The 23,642-nt window shown below is 47.8% G+C and overlaps 1 protein-coding gene across 1 annotated transcript in view; it reads left to right on the top strand.

Moving 5' to 3' along the window:
- LOC129713062 (polyunsaturated fatty acid 5-lipoxygenase-like) overlaps window positions 1-23,642 on the top strand; it is a 79,290-nt gene that overhangs the window by 30,751 nt on the left and 24,897 nt on the right. Inside the window, exons 5-7 of the mRNA XM_055661942.1 lie at window positions 11,102-11,208; window positions 15,172-15,344; window positions 21,686-21,832. Of these exons, the coding sequence (XP_055517917.1) occupies window positions 11,102-11,208; window positions 15,172-15,344; window positions 21,686-21,832 (427 nt within the window). The remainder of the gene's footprint in view (window positions 1-11,101; window positions 11,209-15,171; window positions 15,345-21,685; window positions 21,833-23,642) is intronic.

Here is a 23,642-nt window from a genome sequence, read left to right as displayed (position 1 = left end):
TGTCAACACAAGTAGATGGAGTGGTAAAGAAGGCCTATGGTAAAGGCAACAGGAAGTGATGTTGCAGTTTTATTGGACTTTTGTAAGGCTGCATGTGGAGTATTGGGTGCAGTTCTGGTCTCCCCATTACAGGAAGGATGTGGAGGCTTTGACGAGGTTGCACAAGAGGTTTATCAGAAGTCTGTCTAGTTTGGATGTGAGAGGGGCATAGTTTAAAGAAGATTTTTTCAAGTTTAAAGACATGTTTTTTACACAGAGGGTTGTTGTTGCCTGGAATATGTTAACAATGATGTGGGCAGATAGTAGTGGCACTAAAGTGAATTTTGGATAGTTACATGGAGATGCAAGGAATGGAGGGATATGGACCACGTCCAGGCAGTGGAAATGGCACCGTCAGAGCAACATGGATGAGTAAGCACAGTTTATTTAGTCAATGGTGCACACTATAACAGTGAGGGTGAAGGGGATGAATGTTCAGGGTTGTGAATGGGGAGCATTTGTTCTTGATGGAGCTGAGCTTCTTTCATAGTGTTGTGGAAGTCAACTATGCTGTTGATTCATACAGTGATGTTTCAGCACCTTTAAAGAATAAGAAAGGAGTTTCTAAGTTGCAGTGTCATAGAAACATTGAAAATAGGTGCAGAAGGAGGCCATTTGGCCCTTCGAGCCTGTACCGCCATTCATTGTGATCATGGCTGATCATCCACAATCAGTAACCCGTGCCTGCTTTCTCCCCCTATCCCTTGATTCCGCTAGCCCAGGGATGAGGAATCTTTTTATGGTAAAATGCCGCATTAAGTTAGCTGTAATCTAATGGCCGCATCCAAGAAACTTCAACTAGATATACTTCAAAATGTACATTATTTTGTTAAAATAGCCCTCATGACTTACTGATGTTTTAATTGTGGCCGTTAGTCGGGGAGGATTATTTCATTGAATCTTCTTTTACTCTTTGGTATTTTAAATACGCTCATTTTAAGATTAAAAAATAAATAAAAGATGAACAAAAACATATTAATAATAATAAAAAGATTTGTTCCACAAAATTTGGATTCATTCAAAAGACTTCACTTAATGGCCACAGGTTCCCCACCCCTGTGCTAGCCCTTGTCGTGGTTACCAATCTCCCAGCTACAACTATCTCGTTACAAAGGTTACATACCAGTTACTAAGGTTTAATGCTAGTTTGTAGGTTGAATACAAAGATACAAATGAATTATTAAGAATACAAAGATACACAAGTGTTTAAGAAGGAACTGCAGGTGCTGGAAAATCGAAGGTACACAAAAAGCTGGAGGAACTCAGCAGGTGCAGCAGCATCTATGGAGCGAAGGAAATAGGCAACGTTTCGGGCCGAAACCCTTCTTCAGACTGATCTGGGGGGGGGGGGAAGGGGCGGGGACAAGAAAGGAAAAAGGAGGAGGAGCCCGAAGGCTGTGGGATGGGAGGAGACAGCAGGGGGACTGAGGAAAGGGAGGAGATAGCACTGACTAACAAAATTGGGAGAATTCGATGTTCATGCCCCCAGGATGCAGACTCCCCAAGCGGAATATGAGGTGCTGTTCCTCCAATTTCCGGTGCTGCTCGCTGTGGCCATGGAGGAGGTAAAGGGACATGTGTTGCATCTCTTGCGGTTGCAAGGGAAAGTGCCCGGGTAGGGGGTGGTACGGGAGGGAAGGGAAGAATTGACAAGGGAGTTATGGTGGGAGCGGTCTTTGCGAAAGGCAGATATGGGGGGAGATGGGAAGATGTGGCGAGTGGTGGGGTCACGTTGGAGGTGGCGAAACTGACGGAGGATTACTTTTTGCATGTGACGGTTGGTGGGGTGAAAGGTGAGGACTAGGGGGACTCTGCCCTTGTTGCGAGTGGGGGGATGGGGAGAGGGCAGTGTTGTGGGGTATGGAAGAAACCCTGGTGCGAGCCTCATCTATGGTGGAGGAGGGGAACCCCCGTTCCCTGAATAATGAGGACATTACAGATGTCCTGGTGTGGAACGCCTCATCCGTGGAGCAGATGCGGCGTAGACGGAGGAATTGGGAGTAGGGGATGGAGTCCTTACAGGAAGCAGGGTGGGAAGAAGTGTAGTCCAGATAGCCATGGGAGTCAGTGGGTTTATAGTGTATGTCGGTCAGAAGTCTATCACCTGCAATGGAGAAAGTGAGGTCAAGGAATGGTAGAGAAGTGTCGGAAATGGTCCAGGTGTATTTGAGTGCCGGATGGAAGTTAGTGGTGAAGTGGATGAAGTCAGTCAGTTGTGTGCAGGTGCAGGAGGTGGCACCAAAGCAGTCGTCGATGTAGTGGAGGTAGAGGTCGGGGATGGGGCCCTGGTATGTATTGAACAAGGATTGCTCGACGTAACCGACAAATAGGCAGGCATAGCTGGGGCCCATGCGCGTGCCCATAGCAACGCCTTGTATTTGGAGGAAAAGGGAGGAGTCGAATGTGAAGTTATTGAGGGTAAGGACCAGATTCGCTAGGTGGAGGAGAGTGTCAGTGGCTGGGTATAGGTTGCTTCTCTGGTCGAGGAAGAACCGGAGGGCTTTGAGACCATCCTGGTGGGGGATGGAGGTGTAGAGTGACTGGACGTCCATGGTGAAGATGAGGGGGTGAGGGCCTAGAGAATGGAATGTGCGGAGACGACGGAGAGTGTCTGAGGTGTCTTGAACATAGGTAGGGAGGGATTTAACCAAGGGGGATAGGATGGAGTCAAGGTATTTGGAAATGAGTTCGGTGGGGCACGAACAGGCAGAGACAATGGGTCTTCCGGGACAGTCAGGTTTGTGGATTTTAGGGAGAAGGTAAAATTGGGCCGTGCGGGGCTGGGGAACGATGAAGTTGGAGGCTCGGTCGGGTAGGGCATTGGAGTTGATGAAGTCGGTGATGGTGCTGGAGATGGTGGCCTGGTGCTCGTCAGTGGGGTCATGGTCCAGGGGTAAGTAGGAGGAGGTGTCCGAGAGTTGGCGCGTGGCCTCAGCTTTGTAGAATCGGCGCGCCAGACTACCACGGCACCTCCCTTGTGCAGGGATCTTGGGGTCCAATTCCACAGCTCCTTGAAAGTGTCAACACAAGTAGATGGAGTGGTAAAGAAGGCCTATGGTAAAGGCAACAGGAAGTGATGTTGCAGTTTTATTGGACTTTTGTAAGGCTGCATGTGGAGTATTGGGTGCAGTTCTGGTCTCCCCATTACAGGAAGGATGTGGAGGCTTTGACGAGGTTGCACAAGAGGTTTATCAGAAGTCTGTCTAGTTTGGAAGGTATTAGCCACAAGGAGTGGTAACGGATAGGAATATATAAAAGAGAGGCGTAAATGTGTGGATAGTCAAAACCTTTATCCCTGGGTGGAAATGTCAAAGAATAGAGGGCATTGTTTTAATGTGAGAGGGGCATAGTTTAAAGAGGATTTTTTCAAGTTTAAAGATATGTTCTTTACACAGAGGGTTGTTGTTGCCTGGAATATGTTAACAATGATGTGGGCAGATAGTAGTGGCACTAAAGTGAATTTTGGATAGTTACATGTAGATGCAAGGAATGGAGGGATATGGACCACGTCCAGGCAGTGGAAATGGCACCGTCAGAGCAACATGGATGAGTAAGCACAGTTTATTTAGTCAATGGTGCACACTATAACAGTGAGGGTGAAGGGGATGAATGTTCAGGGTTGTGAATGGGGAGCATTTGTTCTTGATGGAGCTGAGCTTCTTTCATAGTGTTGTGGAAGTCAACTATGCTGTTGATTCATACAGTGATGTTTCAGCACCTTTAAAGAATAAGAAAGGAGTTTCTAAGTTGCAGTGTCATAGAAACATTGAAAATAGGTGCAGAAGGAGGCCATTTGGCCCTTCGAGCCTGTACCGCCATTCATTGTGATCATGGCTGATCATCCACAATCAGTAACCCGTGCCTGCTTTCTCCCCCTATCCCTTGATTCCGCTAGCCCAGGGATGAGGAATCTTTTCATGGTGGAAGGCCGCATTAAATAAGCTGTAATCTAATTAGGCCGCATCCAAGAAACTTCAATTAGATATACTTCAAAATGTACATTATTTTGCTAAAATAGCCCTCGTGACTTACTGATGTTTTAATTGTGGCCGTTGGTCGGGGAGGATTATTTCTTTGAATCTTCTTTTACTCTTTGGTATTTTAAATACGTTCATTTTAAGATTAAAAAAATAAATAAAAGATGAACAAAAACATATTAATAATAATAAAAAGATTTGTTCCACAAAATTTGGATTCATTCAAAAGACTGCACTTAATGGCCACAGGTTCCCCACCCCTGTGCTAGCCCTTGTTGTGGTTACCAATCTCCCAGCTACAACTATCTCGTTACAAAGGTTACATACCAGTTACTAAGGTTTAATGCTAGTTTGTGGGTTGAATACAAAGATACAAATGAATTATTAAGAATACAAAGATACACAAGTGTTTAAGAAGGAACTACAGATGCTGGAAAATCGAAGGTACACAAAAAGCTGGAGAAACTCAGCAGGTGCAGCAGCATCTATGGAGCGAAGGAAATAGGCAACGTTTCGGGCCGAAACCCTTCTTCAGACTGATCGGGGGTGGAAGGGGCGGGGACAAGAAAGGAAAAAGGAGGAGGAGCCCGAAGGCTGGGGGATGGGAGGAGATAGCAGGGGGACTGAGGAAGGGGAGGAGATAGCACGGACTAACAAAATTGGGAGAATTCGATGTTCATGACCCCAGGATGCAGACTCCCCAAGCGGAATATGAGGTGCTGTTCCTCCAATTTCCGGTGCTGCACGCTGTGGCCATGGAGGAGACCCAGGACAGAGAGGTCAGAGACGGAGTGGTAGGGGGAGTTGAAGTGCTGAGCCACCGGGAGGTCAGCTTGGTTATTGCGGACCGAGCGGAGGTGTTTGGAGAAACGATCGCTCAACCTTCGCTTGGTCTCACCAATATAGATCTGCTGACATCTAGAGCAGCGGATGCAATAGATGAGGTTGGAGGAGATGCAGGCAAAACTCTGTCGCACCTGGAACGACTGCTTGGGTCCTTGAACGGAGTCGAGGGGGGAGGTAAAGGGACAAGTGTTGCATCTCTTGCGGTTGCAAGGGAAAGTGCCCGGGGAGGGGGTGGTACGGGAGGGAAGGGAAGAATTGACAAGGGAGTTATGGAGGGAGCAGTCTTTGCGGAAGGCAGATATGGGGGGAGATGGGAAGATGTGGCGAGTGGTGGGGTCACGTTGGAGGTGGCGAAACTGACGGAGGATTACTTTTTGTAATTGTATTGTAGGTGGGGTGAAAGGTGAGGACTAGGGGGACTCTGCCCTTGTTGCGAGTGGGAGGATGGGGAGAGAGAGCAGTGTTGGGGAGAGAGAGCAGTGTTGCGGGGTATGGAAGAGACCCTGGTGTGAGCCTCATCTATGGCGGAGGAGGGGAACCCCCGTGCCCTGAATAATGAGGACATTACAGATGTCCTGGTGTGGAACGCCTCATCCGTGGAGCAGATGCGGCGTAGACGGAGGAATTGGGAGTAGTGGATGGAGTCCTTACAGGAAGCAGGGTGGGAAGAAGTGTAGTCCAGATAGCCATGGGAGTCAGTGGGTTTATAGTGGATGTCGGTCAGAAGTCTATCACCTGCAATGGAGATAGTGAGGTCAAGGAATTGTAGGGAAGTGTCGGAAATGGTCCAGGTGTATTTGAGTGCCGGATGGAAGTTAGTGGTGAAGTGGATGAAGTCAGTCAGTTGTGTGCGGGTGCAGGAGGTGGCACCAAAGCAGTCGTCGATGTAGCGGAGGTAGAGGTCGGGGATGGGGCCCTGGTATGTATTGAACAAGGATTGCTCGACGTAACCGACAAATAGGCAGGCATAGCTGGAGTCGAACGTGAAGTTATTGAGGGTAAGGACCAGCTCCGCTAGGCGGAGGAGAGTGTCAGTGGCCGGGTATAGGTTGCTTCTCTGGTCGAGGAAGAACCGGAGGGCTTTGAGACCATCGTGGTGGGGGATGGAGGTGTAGAGTGACTGGACGTCCATGGTGAAGATGAGGGGGTGAGGGCCTAGAGAATGGAATGCGCGGAGACGACGGAGAGTGTCTGAGGTGTCTTGAACATAGGTAGGGAGGGATTTAACCAAGGGGGATAGGATGGAGTCAAGGTATTTGGAAATGAGTTCGGTGGGGCAGGAACAGGCAGAGACAATGGGTCTTCCAGGACAGTCAGGTTTATGGATTTTAGGGAGAAGGTAAAATCGGGCCGTGCGGGGCTGGGGAACGATGAGGTTGGAGGCTCCGTCAGGCAGGGCATGGGAGTTGATGAAGTCGGTGATGGTGCTGGAGATGGTGGCCTGGTGCTTGTCAGTGGGGTCATGGTCCAGGGGTAAGTAGGAGGAGGTGTCCGAGAGTTGGCGCGTGGCCTCAGCTTTGTAGAGATCGGCGCGCCAGACTACCACGGCACCTCCCTTGTCGGCAGGTTTGATAACCCAATCTGGGTTGTTGCGGAGTGAGTCGATGGCAGAACGTTCATGGGGGGAGAGATTGGGGTGAGACAGGGGAGTGGAGAAGTTGAGGCGGTTGATGTCGCGAAAGCAGTTATTGATGAAGAGTTCTAAAGCCGGAAATTGGCCACGAGGGGGGTTCCACGAGGAGGGGGTGCGTTGGAGACGGGAAAAGGGGTCATCAGTGGGGGGCGAGGACTCCTTCCCACGGAAGAACGCTGTGAGGCGGAGGCGACGGTAGAAGAGCTCCAAGTCGTGGTGGGCGCGGAATTCATTGAGGTGGGGACGGAGGGGGACAAAGGTAAGACCTCTGTTGAGGACAGACCGTTCGGTGTTGGAGAGGGGGAGGTCGGGGGGGGATAGTGAACACCCGGCAGGGAGGGGGAGTGGGGCCGGCGGAAGGCAGGTGGGTGGACTGGGGACGAGGCGATGTGTGGTGGGGAGGTGGTGGTGGGTGGTCGGGGTGGGGGGGTGAGAGGGCTGTGGTGTTGGTGGGGAAGAGCAGGGGTCACATAGTAGAAATAAGTAACTTGTTTACTAAATGATTCAATTAAATGACTAATAATAACATGAGTGTGCTGCTAAACGACTAACAATCACGTGAGCATTAAAATGGCTGACGTCTGATGCTGCTATGTATGTCCTTCCATACACCTAGCCTTCTATCTAACTCTCTTTTAAATTCATCCAGTGAATTGGTCTCCACTTTCCACAAATTCCACAAATTCACAACTCTCTGGGTTGCTGGTTTTTTTCTCATCTCAGTTTTAAATGGCCTCCCCTTTATTCTTAGGCTGTAGCCCCTGGTTCTCGACTCCCCCATCATTGGGAACATATTTCCTGCATCTAGCTTGTCCAGTCCTTTTAGAATTTTATACGTTTCAAGAAGATACCCTCTCATCCTAAATTCCAGCAAATACAAGCCCAGTCTTTCCAGACTGTCCCGCCATCCCGGGGATTAACCTCGTGAACCTACGCTGTGCTGTCTCAATAGCAAGGATGTCCTGCCTCAGATTAGGACATCAAAACACAATACTCCAGATGTGATCTCACCAGGGCACTATACAACTTCAGAAGGACCTCAACTCCTCTACTCAAATCCTCTCGTTATGAAGGCCAACATGCCATTAGTTTTCTTCGCTGCCTGCTATAGCTGCACGTTTACTTTCAGTGACTGTTGTACAGGGACACCCTGGTCTCGTTGCACTTCCCTTTTTCCTAATCTGACACCATTGAGATAATAATCTGCCTCCTTGTTCTTGCCGCCAAAGTGTATAGCCTCACATTTATCTACATTATACTGCATCTGCCATGCATCTACCCACTCACTGAACCTGTCCAAGACACCTTGCAACCTCCTAGCATCCTCTTCGCAGTTCACACTGCCACCCAGCATTGTGTCATCTGCAAATTTGCTAGCAAATTCGCAATAACTCCAGCATCTTCCACACCACTGATGTCAGGCTAACTGGTCTATAATTCCCCATTTTCTCTCTCGCTCCTTTCTTGAAAAGTGGGATAACATTAGCTACCCTCCAATCCACAGGAACTGATCCTGAATCTATAGAACATTGGAAAATGATCACCAATGCGTCCACAATTTCGAGAGCCTCCTCCTTGCGTACCCTCGGATGCAGACCATCATGTCCAGGGGATTTAGCAGTCCCGTTAGTCTACCCAATATTATTTCTAGCTTAATGCAAATTTCTTTCAGTTCCCCTGTCTCCCTAGATCATCTGTCCTCTAGTACATCTGGGAGATTGTTTGTGTCTTCCTTAGTGAAGACAGTACCAAAGTACCTGTTCAATTCATCTGCCATTTTCTTGTTCCCCATAATAATTTCACCCGTTTCTGCCTTCAAGGGACCCACATTTGTCTTTACTAATATTTTTCTTTTAACATACCTAAAAAACATTTTAAATCCTTTACATTCTTGGCCAGCTTACCCTCATACTTCATCTTTTCTCCCCATTGCCCTTTTTGTTACCTTCTGTTAATCTTTGAAAGTTTCCCAATCCTCTGACTTCCTGCTACTCTTTCCCATGTTATATTCCTTGTCTTTTAGTTTTATTCCATCCCTAACTTCTCTTGTCAGCCACGGTTGCCTCCTACTCCCCTTAGAATCTTTCTTCCTCTTTGGAATTAAATGATCCTGCATATTCTGGATTATGCCCAGAAATTCCTGCCATTGCTGTTCCACCGTCATTCCTGCTAGGATCCTTTTCCAGTCGACCTTGACCAACTCCTCTCTCATGCCGACATAGTCCCCTTTGTTCAACTACAACACTGACACTTCTGATTTAACCTTCTCCCTCTCAAATTACAGATTAAAATTTATCATATTATGGACACTTCCTCCTAGTGGTTCCTTTACCTTGAGTTCCCTTATTAAATCTGGTTCATTAGACAACACTAAATCCAGAATTGCCTTCTCTCTGATAGGCTCCAGTACCAACTGCTATAAGAATCCATCTCGGAGGCACTCTAGGGGTCCAGAACCAACCTGACTTTCCCAGTCTACCTGCATATTGAACTCTCCCATAAGCACAGTGGCATTGCCTTTGTTACATGGCAATTTTAACTCCTGCTGCAACTTGCATCCTATATCCAGCCTACTGTTTGGAGTTATTGTAGATAACGTATATAACTCCCATCAGTGCCTTCTTACCTTTACAATTCCTCAACTCTATCCACAGCGACTCTACATTGCCAGTCCCTGTCACCCCTTCCAAGGGACTGAATTTCATCCCTCACCAAAAGAGCTACCCCACCGCCACTGCCCACCTGCCTGTCTTTTCTATAGGACGTATACCCTGAATATTCAGTTCCCAGTCCCGATCCTCCTGCAGCCATGTCTCTGTAATCCCCACAATGTCATATCTACCACTCTTTAATTGAGCCTCAAACTCAACCACTTTACTTCTTATACTTCACGCATTCATATATATATTACTTTTAATCCATTACTCACCTCACCTTTCACATCGATTCCTATTTCACTTGGCTATACTCTCCTATCCCTTCGTGAGCTTTCTGTCCTGTTAATTCTGGTGTTTTTCTTAACTTTTCCTGTGCTCTATTTCTCTTTAACTCCATCCTTGTATTTCCAATCCCCCCCCCCCCCCCCCCCACTATTTAGTTTAAACCCACCCGTGTAGCATTGGCAAACCTGCCTGCCAGCATGCTGGTCCCCCGCCTGTTAAGGTGCAACCTGTCCTTTTTTGTACAATTCACCCTTACGCCAAAGCAGATCCCAGTGGTTTATGAATCTAAATCCCAGCCCCCTGCACCAGCTCCTCAGCCACACATTCAGATCCCCTGTCTTCCTGTTCATACCCTCACCAGCACAAGGAACTTGAAGTAAACCGGAGCCAGCCACCCTGCAAGTCCTGCTTTTCAGCCTTCTTCCGAGTTCTCTGGTCACGCTGCAGAATCTCATTCCTCTTCTTCCCGACGTCATTTGTGCAGACAAGGCAGGACTGATTGGGGATGATCAGCCTTGATCACATTGAATGGCGGTGCTGGCTCGAAGGGCCGAATGGCCTCCTCCTGCACCTATTGTCTATTGACATGCACTACCACTTTAGGCTGCTGATATTTACATTTGAGGATGCTCTGCAATCGGTTCATGACGTCCTGGATCCTGGCACCAGGGAGGCAACACACCATCCTTGAATCCCGCCTGTTACCGCAGAAACCTCTGTACCTCTCACGATGGAGTCCCCGACTACCACAGCTCTGCCTGACGACTGTCCCTTCAGCTTTGCTTCAGTGCCACGTTTTGACTCGCAGACCTGTCCCCCGCTCAGAATGTCAGTGTCTCAGTCTCCAAGAGGGTGAACCTGTTTTAAAGAGGTACATCCCCCGGGGTCTCCTGTACTCCGTTTCATTCCCTTCCGGATTGTCACCCACCTTCTCTGTTCCGGTATCTTCAGTGTAACAATCTCACTGCAGGCCCTGTGCAGGAAACTCTCATTTTCCCGGATGATCCTGCGGCCATTCAGTTGCCTCTCCATTGCCCCAACATGATCCTTCAGGAGCTGAACCTGGACTCATTTTCCACAGTTGTCGCAGCCAGAGGCACCATCAGTGTCCCCGACCTCCCACATACTGCAAGCATCACACTGAATCAGCTTATCTGTCATTTCTTTACTGCGTCTCGCCCTCTCCAACGTTTGGCGTAGTCTCCTCCCTCAGCCTTGTCGCCGAAGACGCTCGAGCCAAAGAATCGCACTTTTCTCACAAGGTGCTTTCCTCGACAAAGCCGCTCCCTTGGAAGAAGGGTTTCGGCCCGAAACGTTGCCTATCTCCTTGGCTCCATAGATGCTGCTGCACCCACTGAGTTTCTCCAGCATTTTTGTGTACCCTTGGAGAAAACCTTGCTTATATTAGCTGATAAATTGACTAATTCGCTAACGTACTGATTTGCTAATTATATTCCTCAGCCAATCCCCACACTCGCTCCTTCACCTGCCGTTCCTCTGCCGACCTTGACCTGACGGATTCAACTGCACGAAATGAACCCTTACGGGCGCCAGTGTCCCTGCCCTCCATCTCTCCTATCTCTGACCTAGATACCTCACACATCTTAGATAGACAGAAGTATAGCATCATGCAGGCTTCTAACTGAAAACTTTTTTTTGTACAGGATGGAGAATCTGTATCTGAATCGATTCATGTACATGTTTCAGACTTCATGGACTGATTTTGCTGATTTTGAGCAGATCTTTGTCCGAATTAGCAATACAATTTCAGGTAAGTCACATTCAATGTACTTTGAGGAAAGCAAGTCCTCCATTCCCCAGGTTACACACCAGTATTCAGGTGGTCTACTGACCAGGAAACCTTCCACTCCTAACCAGAGGATTAACACACAAGGAATTATTTTGGATTAGAATGTAGTTAGTTCCTCTCGCCTGAGCGTTTAACAGTCGTACAGTTGTACTGCTCAGAAACAGGCCCTTCAGCCCACCACATCCAGGCTCACCATTTTTTTTCCATTTATTCATCCCATTTTCCACATTAAGACTGCATTATTCAACAATCTGCATAGCAATGTGCCTGCCTAAATGCCTCTGATACTTAGTAATTTGTATCTAATTCCACCACTCATTCTATAGCTAATTTTGTTTTCCTTTGTATCCATTATCTATTTCCTATTGAAGGCTGCTGTTTAGTCTATGTCCACCTGGTCTTGACCTTGATTCTGGAGGCAATGCGGCACTGTGGCACAGCTGGTAGAGCTACTGCCTCACAGCGCCAGAGACCCAGGTTCAGCCTTGATCTCAGTTGCTGTCTATGTGCAGTTTGCACATTCCTCCCTGTGGCTGTGAGTTTCCTTGGGGTGCTCCGTTTTGTTCCACATTCCAAAGGCATGTGGGTTAATTGGCTGTAAATTGCCTCTAGTGTGTAGTGCAGTGGTTCCCAAACTTTTTGAGCACATGGAATACAGGTATAATGAAGTTAACCTTGCAGCACTCGTTTAACTTAGCATCCATTCCTCCTCCTCTCTCCCAAACATCCCTGGGCTGTCCTCACGAGCTCCCGTTAGAACATAGAAAATAGGTGCAGGAGGAGGCCATTCGGCCCCTCGAGCCAGTACCGTCATTCATTGTGATCATGGCTGATCGTCCCCTATCAATAACCCGTGCCTGCCTTCTCCCCATATCCCTTCTCAGTTAAAGTTTAGATTTCCCTCCCTGACCTCAACTGTCTCCCCCTCCCTCCCCTTTTCTCTCCCCCTTCATCCCTCCCCCACTATCTTTCCCTCCCCCACTATCTTTCCCCTCCCCCACTATCTTTCCCTCCCCCACTTTCTCTCCCTCCCCGCTATCTCTTCCTCCCCTTCCCCCACTATCTCCCTCTCCCTCTCTCCCATCCTCTCTCTCCCTCTCTCCCTCTCCCTCCCTCACTTTCTCTCCCCGGGGTTTTCTCTTTTCCGCTTTTTAGCAAAGATTATAGAGCAGAGCAAGATGCGCCACTCTGTGGAAAAAGTGTAGTATGACATGGGTATGACATGACGCCATTTTAGTGAGCTGCAATTTACAATAATATTAAAATTTACAATAATATGAACTAAATATGTGAAGTCATCGATTATATATAAAACACTTCCCTCCAACACTGATTACACCAAAGATACTAGAGGAGCATTGCCCGCTGCCTCGGGAGCGCCGACCACGGGCAGACGCTTGAGGCTCTCCCGCCGGCCGCATTCATCTGGTATTGGGGGGACCGAGAATCAGTCCTGGATCAACTCAGGAGTGGAGGAAACGTCCTCTTCCCCCAAAGATACTAGAGGAGCCTCTAATATCTTGCTTTTCCCTGCGACCTGATGTAAGAGCAGATTGTATAACTGTGGAGTCCGTCCCCGCTACCAAAGATGTCGCGTTTGGCATAAACAAATGGTGGCCGTGACGTTCCGTTATGTACTACACGTCAGTCCATTGGATTTCGGAGGAGTGGTCTATCTTGCTCTGCTCTATAATCTTTGGTGGTGTTGATGAGAGGACAGTGAATGGTGGTTTTGCGGGGAATAGAGTGAGAATCCGAAGCGCAATACAGAGCTGTCTGAGGGAAAGAAAGTGTGTGAGGGAGAGAGTAAAGGGGAGGGGGTGGGGGGGGGGGGGGGGGAGGGGTGGGTGGGGGGGCGGGGGTGGGGGGGGGAGGGGGGGAGAGAGGGAGAGGGGGGGAGGGAGGGGGGGGGTGGGGGATGGCTGGGGGGGGGGGGGGGGGGATAGTAGGAGGAGAGGGAGGGCAAGGAGCTGGAGCTTAAGGCAGCTGTCAGTGAGTTGGGGGAGAGGTGAAACAAGGACGAGTGTGTGGGGTTAGAGTGTGAGGGGAATGAGAAGCTGAAGCAAAATACAGAGCTGTCAGTGAGCGTGAGAAGTAGAGAGCAGCGGATATGGGGGAGTGAAGGAGTTTGAGGGGCAGTGAGGAGAGTGAAGGGCAGTGAGAAACTGTGAGGGGAAAGAGAGAGAGTGCGAAGGAGTGAGAGAAATAGTGCAAGGGAGAGGGACCGGGGGAGAGAGGGGACAGTAAGGGGCGGGGACCAGATAGAGAGGGGGCAGTGAATAGACAATGGCAGGAGCGGCCATTTGGCCCTTCGAGCCAGCACGGCCATTCAATGTGATCATGGCTGATCATCCCCAATCAGTATCCTGTTCCTGCCTTCTTCCCCTATCCCCTGACTCCGCTATTTTTAAGAGCCCTATCTAGCTCTCTCTTGAAAGCATCCTGAGAACCTGCCTCCACCCCCCTCTGAGGCAGAGAATTCCCCAGACTCACCACTCTCTGTGAGAAAAAGTTTCCTCGTCTCAGTTCTAAGTGACTTACTCGTTATTCTTAAACTGTGGCCCCTGGTTCTGGACTCTCCCAACATCGGGAACATGTTTCCTGCCTCTAGTGTGTGTCCAAGCCCTAAACAATCTTATATGTTTCAATGAGAACGCCTCTCATCCTTCTAAACTCCAGAGTATACAAGCCCAGCTGCTCCATTCTCTCAGCATATGACAGTCCCGCCATCCCGGGAATTAACCTTGTAAACCTACGCTGCACTCCCTCAATAGCAAGAATGTCCTTCCTCAAATTAGGGGACCAAAACTGCACACAATACTCCAGGTGTTGGCTCACTAGGGCTCTGTACATCTGCAGAAGGACCTCTTTGCTCCTATATTCGATTAATCGTGTTATGAAGGCCAACATGCCATTCGCTTTCTTCATTGCCTGCTGTACCTGCATGCTTACTTTCATAGACTGATGTACAAGGACCCCCAGATCCCGTTGTATTTCCCCTTTTCCCAACTTGACATCATTTAGATAGTAATCTGCCTTCCTGTTTTTGCTACCAAAGTGGATAAACACACATTTATCTGCATTAAACTTCATCTGCCCACTCCCCCAACCTGCCCAAGTCACCCTGCGTTCTCATAGCATCCTCCTCACAGTTCACACTGCCACCCAGCTTTGTGTCATCTGCAAATTTGCTAATGTTACTTTGAATCGCTTCATCCAAATCATTGATGTATATTGTAAATAGCTGCGGTCCCAGTTCCGAGCCTTCCGGTACCCCACTAGTCACTGCCTGCCTTTCTGAAAGGGACCCGTTAATCCCTACTCTTTGTTTCCTGTTTGCCAACCACTTCTCGATCCATGTCAGCACTCTACCCCCAATACCATGTGCCCTAATTTTGCCCACTAATCTCCTATGTGGGACCTTATCAAATGCTTTCAGAAGGTCCAGGGGGACTGACCCTGACACTGAGGGTGGAGTGGTTCGAGATGGTACAGGGGGTGGACAGTGAGGGGGCAGAGAGGGGGGGGGGGGGGGGGGTTACCTTGACACGGACGGTGGCATGACTGTAGAACGTACAGGAGGTGTTACAAATTACACATTACAAATATTCAGCTTTGCACAAAATCGACTCAAAGGCACAAATTAGGGTCAGTGAAACAGGAGACAAATCTAGATGGAGCTTCACACACATCAGGAGTAGAACAGGAGATATTCCCCTGAACTCCATTGGTGTTGTGATCCTGTTGGAGTTTCGAAGAGAGAGATGGTTGGATTATTCTTGGTGAGGAAGTTCAAGTGTCATTGAACAAGGAGAGGTGATTAGAGGTTAGGCAACTGCACTCGGGGAAGTGGGGAGGACAAGGTGGAAGCGGTGAAATAATCGCACCCACCCTACCCATGTGTTTCTCCCGTACCACTGACAGACTACGTCATGCAGCACTGGCAGGAGGACTTCATGTTCGGCTACCAGTTCCTCAACGGCTGCAATCCTGTCGTTTTTGAGAAGTGCAACAAACTCCCGGACAACTTTCCAGTCACTACTGAAATGGTGGATACCAGCCTGGAACGGAACCTCACCCTAGAGGAAGAGATTAAGGTAAAACTCATCATTGGGATACACCTCTAAAACTGGGGCACTGTAGTGTAGCTGATCATAGACATCCCCTAAACACCGGGGCACTGCAGTATCACTGACCATGGACATCACTGGGGCACTGCAGTGTAGCTGATCATAGACATCCCCTAACCACTGGGGCACTGTAGTATCACTGACCATGGACATCCCCCTCAACACTGGGGCACTGCAGTGTAACTGAACATAGACACCCCCTCAACACTGGGGCACTGCAGTGTAACTGAACATAGACACCCCCTAAACACTGGGGCACTGCATTGTAACTGAACATAGACACCCCCTAAACACTGGGGCACTGCATTGTAACTGAACATAGACATTCCCTAACCACTGGGGCACTGTAGTATCACTGACCATGGACATCCCCCTAAACACTGGGGCACTGCATTGTAACTGAACATAGACATTCCCTAAACACTGGGGCACTGCAGTGTAGCTGACCATGGACACCCCCTAAACACTAGGGGATCGACAGTGTAGCTGATCGTAGATACCCACTAAACACTGGGGCACTGCAGCGTAATGAAGGGTGGCACAGCTGGCAGAGTTGCTGCTGCACAGAACTAGGGACCCAGCCTCAACCCTGACTTTGCGAGCTGTCAGTGTAGAGTTTGCACATTCTCCCACATCCCAAAGACACGCAGGTTTAAACGTCAATTGGCCTTCTGTAAATTGCCCCTAGTGTGTAGGAAGTGGATTGGAAAGTGGGATAACATAGAACTAATGTGATTGGGTGATTGATGGTCGGTGTGGGCTGTGGGCTGAAGGTCCTGTTTCCATGCTGTATCTCTAAATACAATACAATATAATACAATAATGCTTTATTAGCCAAGTATGTTTTGCAACAGACGAGGAATTTAATTTACCAAGTTAGTCATACAAATAAAAAGCAACAGAACACACATAATACATTTTAACATAAACTTCCACCACAGTGACTTCTCCACATTCCTCACTGTGAAGGAAGGCGAAAAAAAGTTCAATTTCTTCCCTTCTTTGTTCTCCCGTGGTCGGGGGCCTTGAGCGTTCCGTTAACGGGACAGTCTTATTCCTGTAGGCGGCGGTCAGGCCCTACACGTCGGGGATCAAGCTCTCGCATCGGGGGATCTCAGCCCCCCCCCCGTGCCGGCGATCAGACTCCGGGTTGGGGCTTGTCCAACCTTCTGCGTCGTTGGAGCTCCCGACATCTACGGTCTCTGCCCAAGACTCCGAGCTCTCAATAATAAGGTCTGCAGGCTGTGGTTGGAGCGATCCCAGGCAAAGGATTGGTTCCGATAGTAAGTCCACGCCCCATGGGAGCTCAAAGTCATTCCCGAGTGAGGCTTCCAGCTCCATGATGTTAGTCCGAGAGCGACCGGAGATACGACCCGGAAAACAATCGCATCTCCGGCAAGGTAAGAAATTGAGAAAATGTTTCCCCCGACCCCCTCCCCCTCCCCCACATAAAAGAAACAGAGAACATTTGCACAAACTTTTAAAACACTCTAAAACAAAAAAAAAGCCAAAAACACACTATAACAAAAGAAAGAGAATAAAACACTGTTGGCGAGGCTGCCAATAGTACGGCGCCCCTGGTGGTACTAAACTAAACTAAACCAAACTACCACAGATAACATGCTAAACATTGGTGACATTGCAGAATTTAACTAATCTGAGATACCACCCTAAACACTGGGGTACTACAGAGTTTAATTAACGAAGGCATGGTTTGTGTGGCCGTGTCACCAACTTCTCTCCCATAGTGAGTCTGTTGTACTTCGTAATCACGTGAGTGACTACGTGAAGAGCCCGCCAGCCCTCATGCGCGTCCATTATCATCTATCGCATTGCGCAACGACTGGCTGGCAGGCGCACTGCTCCTCCAGCGCTAAGTTTAAACCTGAAGGTAAGTTTTTCAACTTATTTCCAGGTTCTGTTTTTTCCTCGCATGAAAGCTCTTTTACACAGTTTCCTGCTGGATAAAATATACGCTGCGGGGAATCCCGGTCGGACCGTGGGGAACCGGTTATAGACCGCGGGGAATCCCGGTCACAGACCGCGTCCCGATCACAAACCGCGGGGAGAACCGGCTACGGACCGCGGGGAACCGGCCACGGACACCGCGGATGTGCAGGTAGCCAGCGGCCGTCGGGTTCGCTACCCAAATCGCTGACAGTGCGGTCAGCGACTTCCGAGTGCCTCTTTAATCTGCGGTCGTTCCCCAGGAAGGGGGTAAAACCAAGAGTAAGATGGATAGGAACCGCTGTGGTTCCCCAGAAAGGGGGTAAAACCAAGTGTAAGACGGATAGGCCTGTCGACTCAGATATGGGTACGTCCTCAGACGTTTAACCCAGATGGAGCATGGATAGTGTCCTCGGGCATTTATCCCACAAATGTGATGCTCCATCCTGATATGGTCCATGGAACGGGGCCATATCAGCGCCGGTCTCCTCAGGGGCCTGCGGCAGCACCTGTTTCAAGGCTGTTTACAAATCTCCCTCTCTGTGGAGGGGTGTGCGAGGGGTCAGTGTGTAACTGATTCCAAACTGGGAGTCCATGGAACATACCAGAGTCCCCCTCACGTTACAAACTTTGCAAGCATCAGAAATACCGGCGGTGAACAATGCTATCTGGGGTGACATTGGAGGGGGCATGAAAATCCAGTAGAAGAAACTCCAGCAAATTAAAAAAAATTACTGGCCTGGTGTTGATGTACAATGCACACTTCGTAATGAACTGCTTTCAGAGGAACGCCATCAGACCTGCCTTAAAACCAAATTTACAGGCTCATGTAAGGCCAGCAATGTCCAGCAGCTGAATCTTCTCTTCAGGGAAGACCTATCCAACAGGTAAGACCTAGATGAGGAAGCAAAAGCTGTCGGACTAATCAAAGTACCAACAATGAGCAAAGCTTCATCGTTTCGGCGACATCACACCCCACGCCTCCATCGGCAGTAAGCAGTTCACTGAAGCTGGTGTCAGCTTCAAAGCTGGGCAAAGGTCTTTCAGGCCAAGGCCCAAGCCGGTCCTCAGTAAATATATGGAATCCACGCACCCCAGCAGTCCTTCTCTCCAAATTAAGGACGGAAATAGAACCCGCATCAGGGGCCTTTGGGCTTACCATAAGACCACCGGCAACCATGAAGGTACGTGGGTCTGGTTCTTTCCGAAACATGAGGTATGTGGACCATTTACAAGTTGGTAATATTTACACTTGTTTTTGTACAAATAACAATGATAACATGAAATTAGTTTATACTGCACAGTATACAAGATTTCCAAGCAGGCTTCCGGGCCAGGATTGCATTTCAAGACAGGCTCAAAAATATGGCCAGAGTTGTCTTTCAAGACAGGCTCGGAATTATAGCAGGCATGGCCCGAGCATTGTGAAAGATGGTGGAAGTCGGTTCATCCTTGATTGACCTCGCATGTGCAGTATAGACACTTCAGCTTAGGAAACTTCGTTACTGTCTAACAACTAATTTCCATAGGATCTTTATGGCATGCATCGATCTCAAAAATACATACTATTCAGTTCCCATTCACAGGGATCACCGGAGATATTTGAAATTTAGCTGGATGGGGCAAAAATAACAGTTAAAGTGTTGCAAAATGGGCTAACTAGCTCCCAGGTTATTTACCAAATTACTAAAAACCAGTGCTTGGGCTGCTCAGAGCCCAAAAACACTTGTTATGGCCTATCTGGATGATATTCTAAATGCTGTATTTTGCTAAAATTAACTGTTTCAGCCGCAAACTATATTTGAGAAATTGGGGTTTCTCATCCATCCGGTTAAATTTAAGTTGATACCAACTAGAGTTATTGATTATTGGGATGTACCTTTAACTCTATTTATTTGTCTATGACTCCGCCCTGGGGCAAGAGATTGGAATTAGTACAAGCGGCCTTCTATTCATCAAGTATCCAGTTGGCAATATAGAGGCTGTGTTTTTCAGCTGCGCAATTTGGGCCTTTGCATTATCAGAACTTACAATGTGCAAAGGACTAAGCTCTTAAATACCATTTAGGTCTTTGTTAACAGACCTATGCTAGTACTAGCTGAAGCTATCAAAGCCACAATGGTGGACGAACATTATTCAGCATTGCTCTAATATCTTTGGTTCTAAGATGGAAAGTTACTAATACCATCTCTAGTTCCGGAGGCGGATGCGATTTGCTTGAGTCACCAATTCTTCAGTTATATGGTATCAATTACCTATAGACACTAGGTACATTCTATGGGTTAAAGGTTATTGTGTGAATATGCATAATCTGCATGCTCAACTCCAAGTTGATACACTATGGTGGTTGCATATGTTAATCACATGGGTGCAATCAAGTCAGTATCCTGTGATAGTTTACATAACCTCATTTGGCGCTGGTGTATCATCACGTAAAATCAATGATAACACAGAATGGATGTTGGATCACAACGTATTTAATGACATTGTGGCTCAATGGAACACCGAAGATCGAGATGTTTCCAACCAGGCAATCACCAGTTGCAAAACATATGTGGCATGGCAGTGGTGATAGATGCATTCTCGCTACACTGGGGAGGAATGTTCTCTGTCTTTCCTCCATTTTGCCTCATCAATCGGGTCTTGCAAAAAAATTCAGCAAGTTCCCGCTTCAGGCATTTATTCGTAGTGCCTGACTGGTGTATGCAGCCATGGTTCCCGCTGATGTTGGGAATGATAATAGAACCTCGTATGGTTATTTCTAGACACAAAAATTGCTGGTGCAGCCCATGACTCGGGAAACCATCCTCCACATGATAAAATCAATTCATTGACTTGCAGACACTGAGAAGACCGTTCCTGCGGCTCGTGTTGTCAGACCGAGCCATGGGCGTGCTCACTGCAGATTGCAGGGATAGCACCAAAAAAGCAGTACATTTCCTCATCAGATGGGAAGCATTTTGTTTAAATGCTAATATTACATCTAATTCGGCACGGATGACTGACGTCTTGAAGTTCATTTTCGAATGGGTCTTTGACAAAAATTAAGTTATAGTGCCATTAGCTGTGCCAAACATGCCTTCTCATCATATTTTCTACGGGGAGCGGGACCCACTCTGTCGGATCTCACCCTCTCATATTCAGATTTATGAAAGGTATTTTCAACTCAAAACCTCCCAGGTACGCAGAGATATGGGATGTTAACATTGTGCTAACGCCGCTTTGCCAGTGGGCTCCAGCTACATCCCTGTCCTTGGTCAAACTCACATACAAAGTGGTTATGCTCATGGCGCTGGTTTCAGCACAATGGCACCAGTAATTGCATAAGCTCTAACTGGACAGGATGATTACATCTGCAGGCAAAATAACATTTATGTTTATGACTTAGTCAAGCAGAGTAGACCAGGGGCATCAGGTCTCAAACTAGATTAGTTAGCATATACCATGGACCTTCGGTTGTGTGTGGTCACACATCTACAACAGTATGTTAGGGTCACTAAGAGCCTTAGAGGCTCTGAACTAGCAATATTTGTTAGTTACGTAAAGCCTCATAAGAAGGTATCAGTACAGATCTTCTCCAGGTGGTTAAACAGGTTCTGGTTTATGCAGGAGTGAACACTGACATTTTCAAATCTCGCTCCACCAGGGCTGCAACAACATCAGTTTCCCGAGTCATGGACGTTCCGCTTGACCACATCCTAGCGGCTGCAGGATGGTCAAATGAATGGTCTTCCAAACATTTTATAACAAACCCATTGCCAGACCGGGGGTCTGGCCAACTCTATTTGCTAATTCTAGTTTAGGTTCTGTTTTTAGTTTCCTCACGGATGAGAGCGGTTACTATTAATATTATTTGTTCATTAAAAAGCATCAACATGTCTATATGTATGTCATGTCTGAATGCATTATTAATGTTCACTCATCCTTGGTCAACTGATGCAGTGTGTGACGCCTGGACTAGTTTCCACGGCATGAAATCACAGAGCTTTGAAATCTTCACGTAGTCACTCACATGACTCCGAAGTAAAATAGTAAGATTAAACGAGAACTTACCAGTTTGAAGTTTGATCTTTATTTTATGAGGAGTTACGATGAGGGATTACGTGCCCTCCTCTCCCAACACTCTCTCATAAAGGTCAGCTGGTATTTCTAGTTTCTCGAATCTTACTATGCTCAGTTCAACAACTGTTATCTGTGATTCCACACCGCTGGTTTGAAGATTGACACGCATGCGGGCTGACGGGCTCTTCACATAATCCCTCATCGTAACTCCTCATAAAATAAAGATCAAACTTCAAACTGGTAAGTTCTCATTTAATCTTACTATTTTATGATATTCTTGTGCTTTTTACTGTGGACAGGAAGGTAACATTTACCTGGCAGACTATAAGATCTTGGATGGAGTTCCTGCCAACGCTACTGACCCCTGCACCATGCAGTACCTGACAGCACCCATCTGCTTGTTGTACAATAACTTAAGGAAGAAGCTGGTCCCCATCGCAATCCAGGTAATCAGGAAGGCAGCCCAAGGGAACAAGGCAGCAGTATGGAGCTGCAGCAATCAGGCTGGCACTGCCAGTGTCTGCTGATTGGATTGGTGAGCCAAGGGGGCCAATGATGCATGTGAAAGGTGGTATGAAGGGGGAGTTGGAGCCAGGCCCTGCAATGGTGAGGGAACTGTTCAAACAGCAGCTCAGTAAAACCCATTGTGATAGAATTCTCCATTAATCCCACTGCACTGGCTCTTCCCCAGTTGTCCTGTCAGTTCTCTCTTTAGTGGAGTGTTTACCTGGTCCCATGTTGAAAGATACCGTTAATTTCACTTCTAACTTTACAATTAAATCAAGATCGTACCAACCCGCTGCATTAACCACTGCTTGTCCCTTATTTGTCTCTCTTCAATAGAGTGGTGCAGCTGGTAAAGCTGATGCCACACCGCATCCGAGACTCAGGTTTGATCCAGACCTTGGGTGTTGTCTGTGTGGATTTAGCATGTTCTTCCTGCGACATTGTTGGTTTCCTCCGGGTCCTCCAGTTTCCTCCCACATCCCAGAGATATGTGGGTTTGCAGGTTAATTGGTCTCTGTATATTTGTCCCATGTGAGTAGGGAGTGGATGCAAAAGTGGGATAATGTAGCTAAATGGCCGGCGTGGACCAATGGGCTTGTTTCCATGCTGTGTCTTTCAATCAATTCCATCAGTTTATTCCATGCTTCGGTTTACCAACTGTCCCCCCCCTGAAATAATGTCCCACTATTTACTTTCAAAATTTGACCACTTCTGTTAAATCTCTTTTGGCTTTCTCTAGAGAGCAGGACCCACTTTCCCATCTCCCAATGTTACTGAAATTCCTCGTCTTTGATTTTTTTTTTTTTCGGAAGAACCTTTTTGTGTTTTTTGGTCTTTTTGTGAAGACGATCGACAGACATCATTCTGTTTCTGACCCTGAATGTACTTTGATCTCTTGTATGAATGTAAACGTTTCAACCATTGAATTTTTCCAAGAGATTTGCAAAGTTCCAAGATTTCCTGTTGCTGGTCAAAGGAGCAGAAATGGGCACGAGGGGAAGGAATTAAATTAAATCAGCGTTAATAGTGAAACAATGCTGGGGAATTTGACAGGATTGAAGGCTGACAATTTCCCAGGGCCCCGATAGAACTGAGAATAAATGTCATAAAGTGCTGGAGTAACTCATCGGGTCAGGGACTATCCCTGGAGCAGTAGTTCCCAAACGGCGTGACTCGAAGAGTGGTGTGCTGTGTAGCCATTCTGTGTGTGTCATGGTTAAAAAAAAATTCACATAAGGTCTGTGTCCAGTGACTGAGTCCCATGGGGTGGAATCGAGACACAGCAGCAGCTCAAAGCAGGTCAGAAGCAAGATGCCGGTCGGAATCCTGGCCACAGGATGCTCCGGGAAGTAGAACACATCTGTCCGCTCCCTGTACGGTTTACAACCGCGCCACCTTCAGAGTCAGGGTCAGCCCCTCCCCCCCCACTGTCCCCCTTTACTGTTCCCTCCCACTTTCTGCCTGGTTGTCCCCTCTCACTCTTTGTCCCCTCTCACTCTCTGCCCCCTCACTCCCCCCTCTTACTCTGTGCCCTCTTATACTCTTTGTCAGCCCCCCTGACTGTCCGCCTCCTGTACTGTCTACAGCTTCTCCAAACTAAGTGTCAGGGACAGTCCCCACTCTATCTTATCCTTGTCCCTTACAGCTCCATCTCAGATCCCAGTCCCTCACTGTCTCCTCAATCTGATCTCCGTCCCTCACTGTCTCTCCCTCTCTCAGTTCAGTTTATTGTTACGTGCACCGAGGTAC

The sequence above is a fragment of the Leucoraja erinacea genome, chromosome 34 (assembly GCF_028641065.1).
Source record: "Leucoraja erinacea ecotype New England chromosome 34, Leri_hhj_1, whole genome shotgun sequence".
NCBI lineage: Eukaryota > Metazoa > Chordata > Chondrichthyes > Rajiformes > Rajidae > Leucoraja > Leucoraja erinaceus.
Note: the sequence above shows the minus strand (reverse complement) of the source record. Positions and strands in the feature narration are given on the sequence as shown.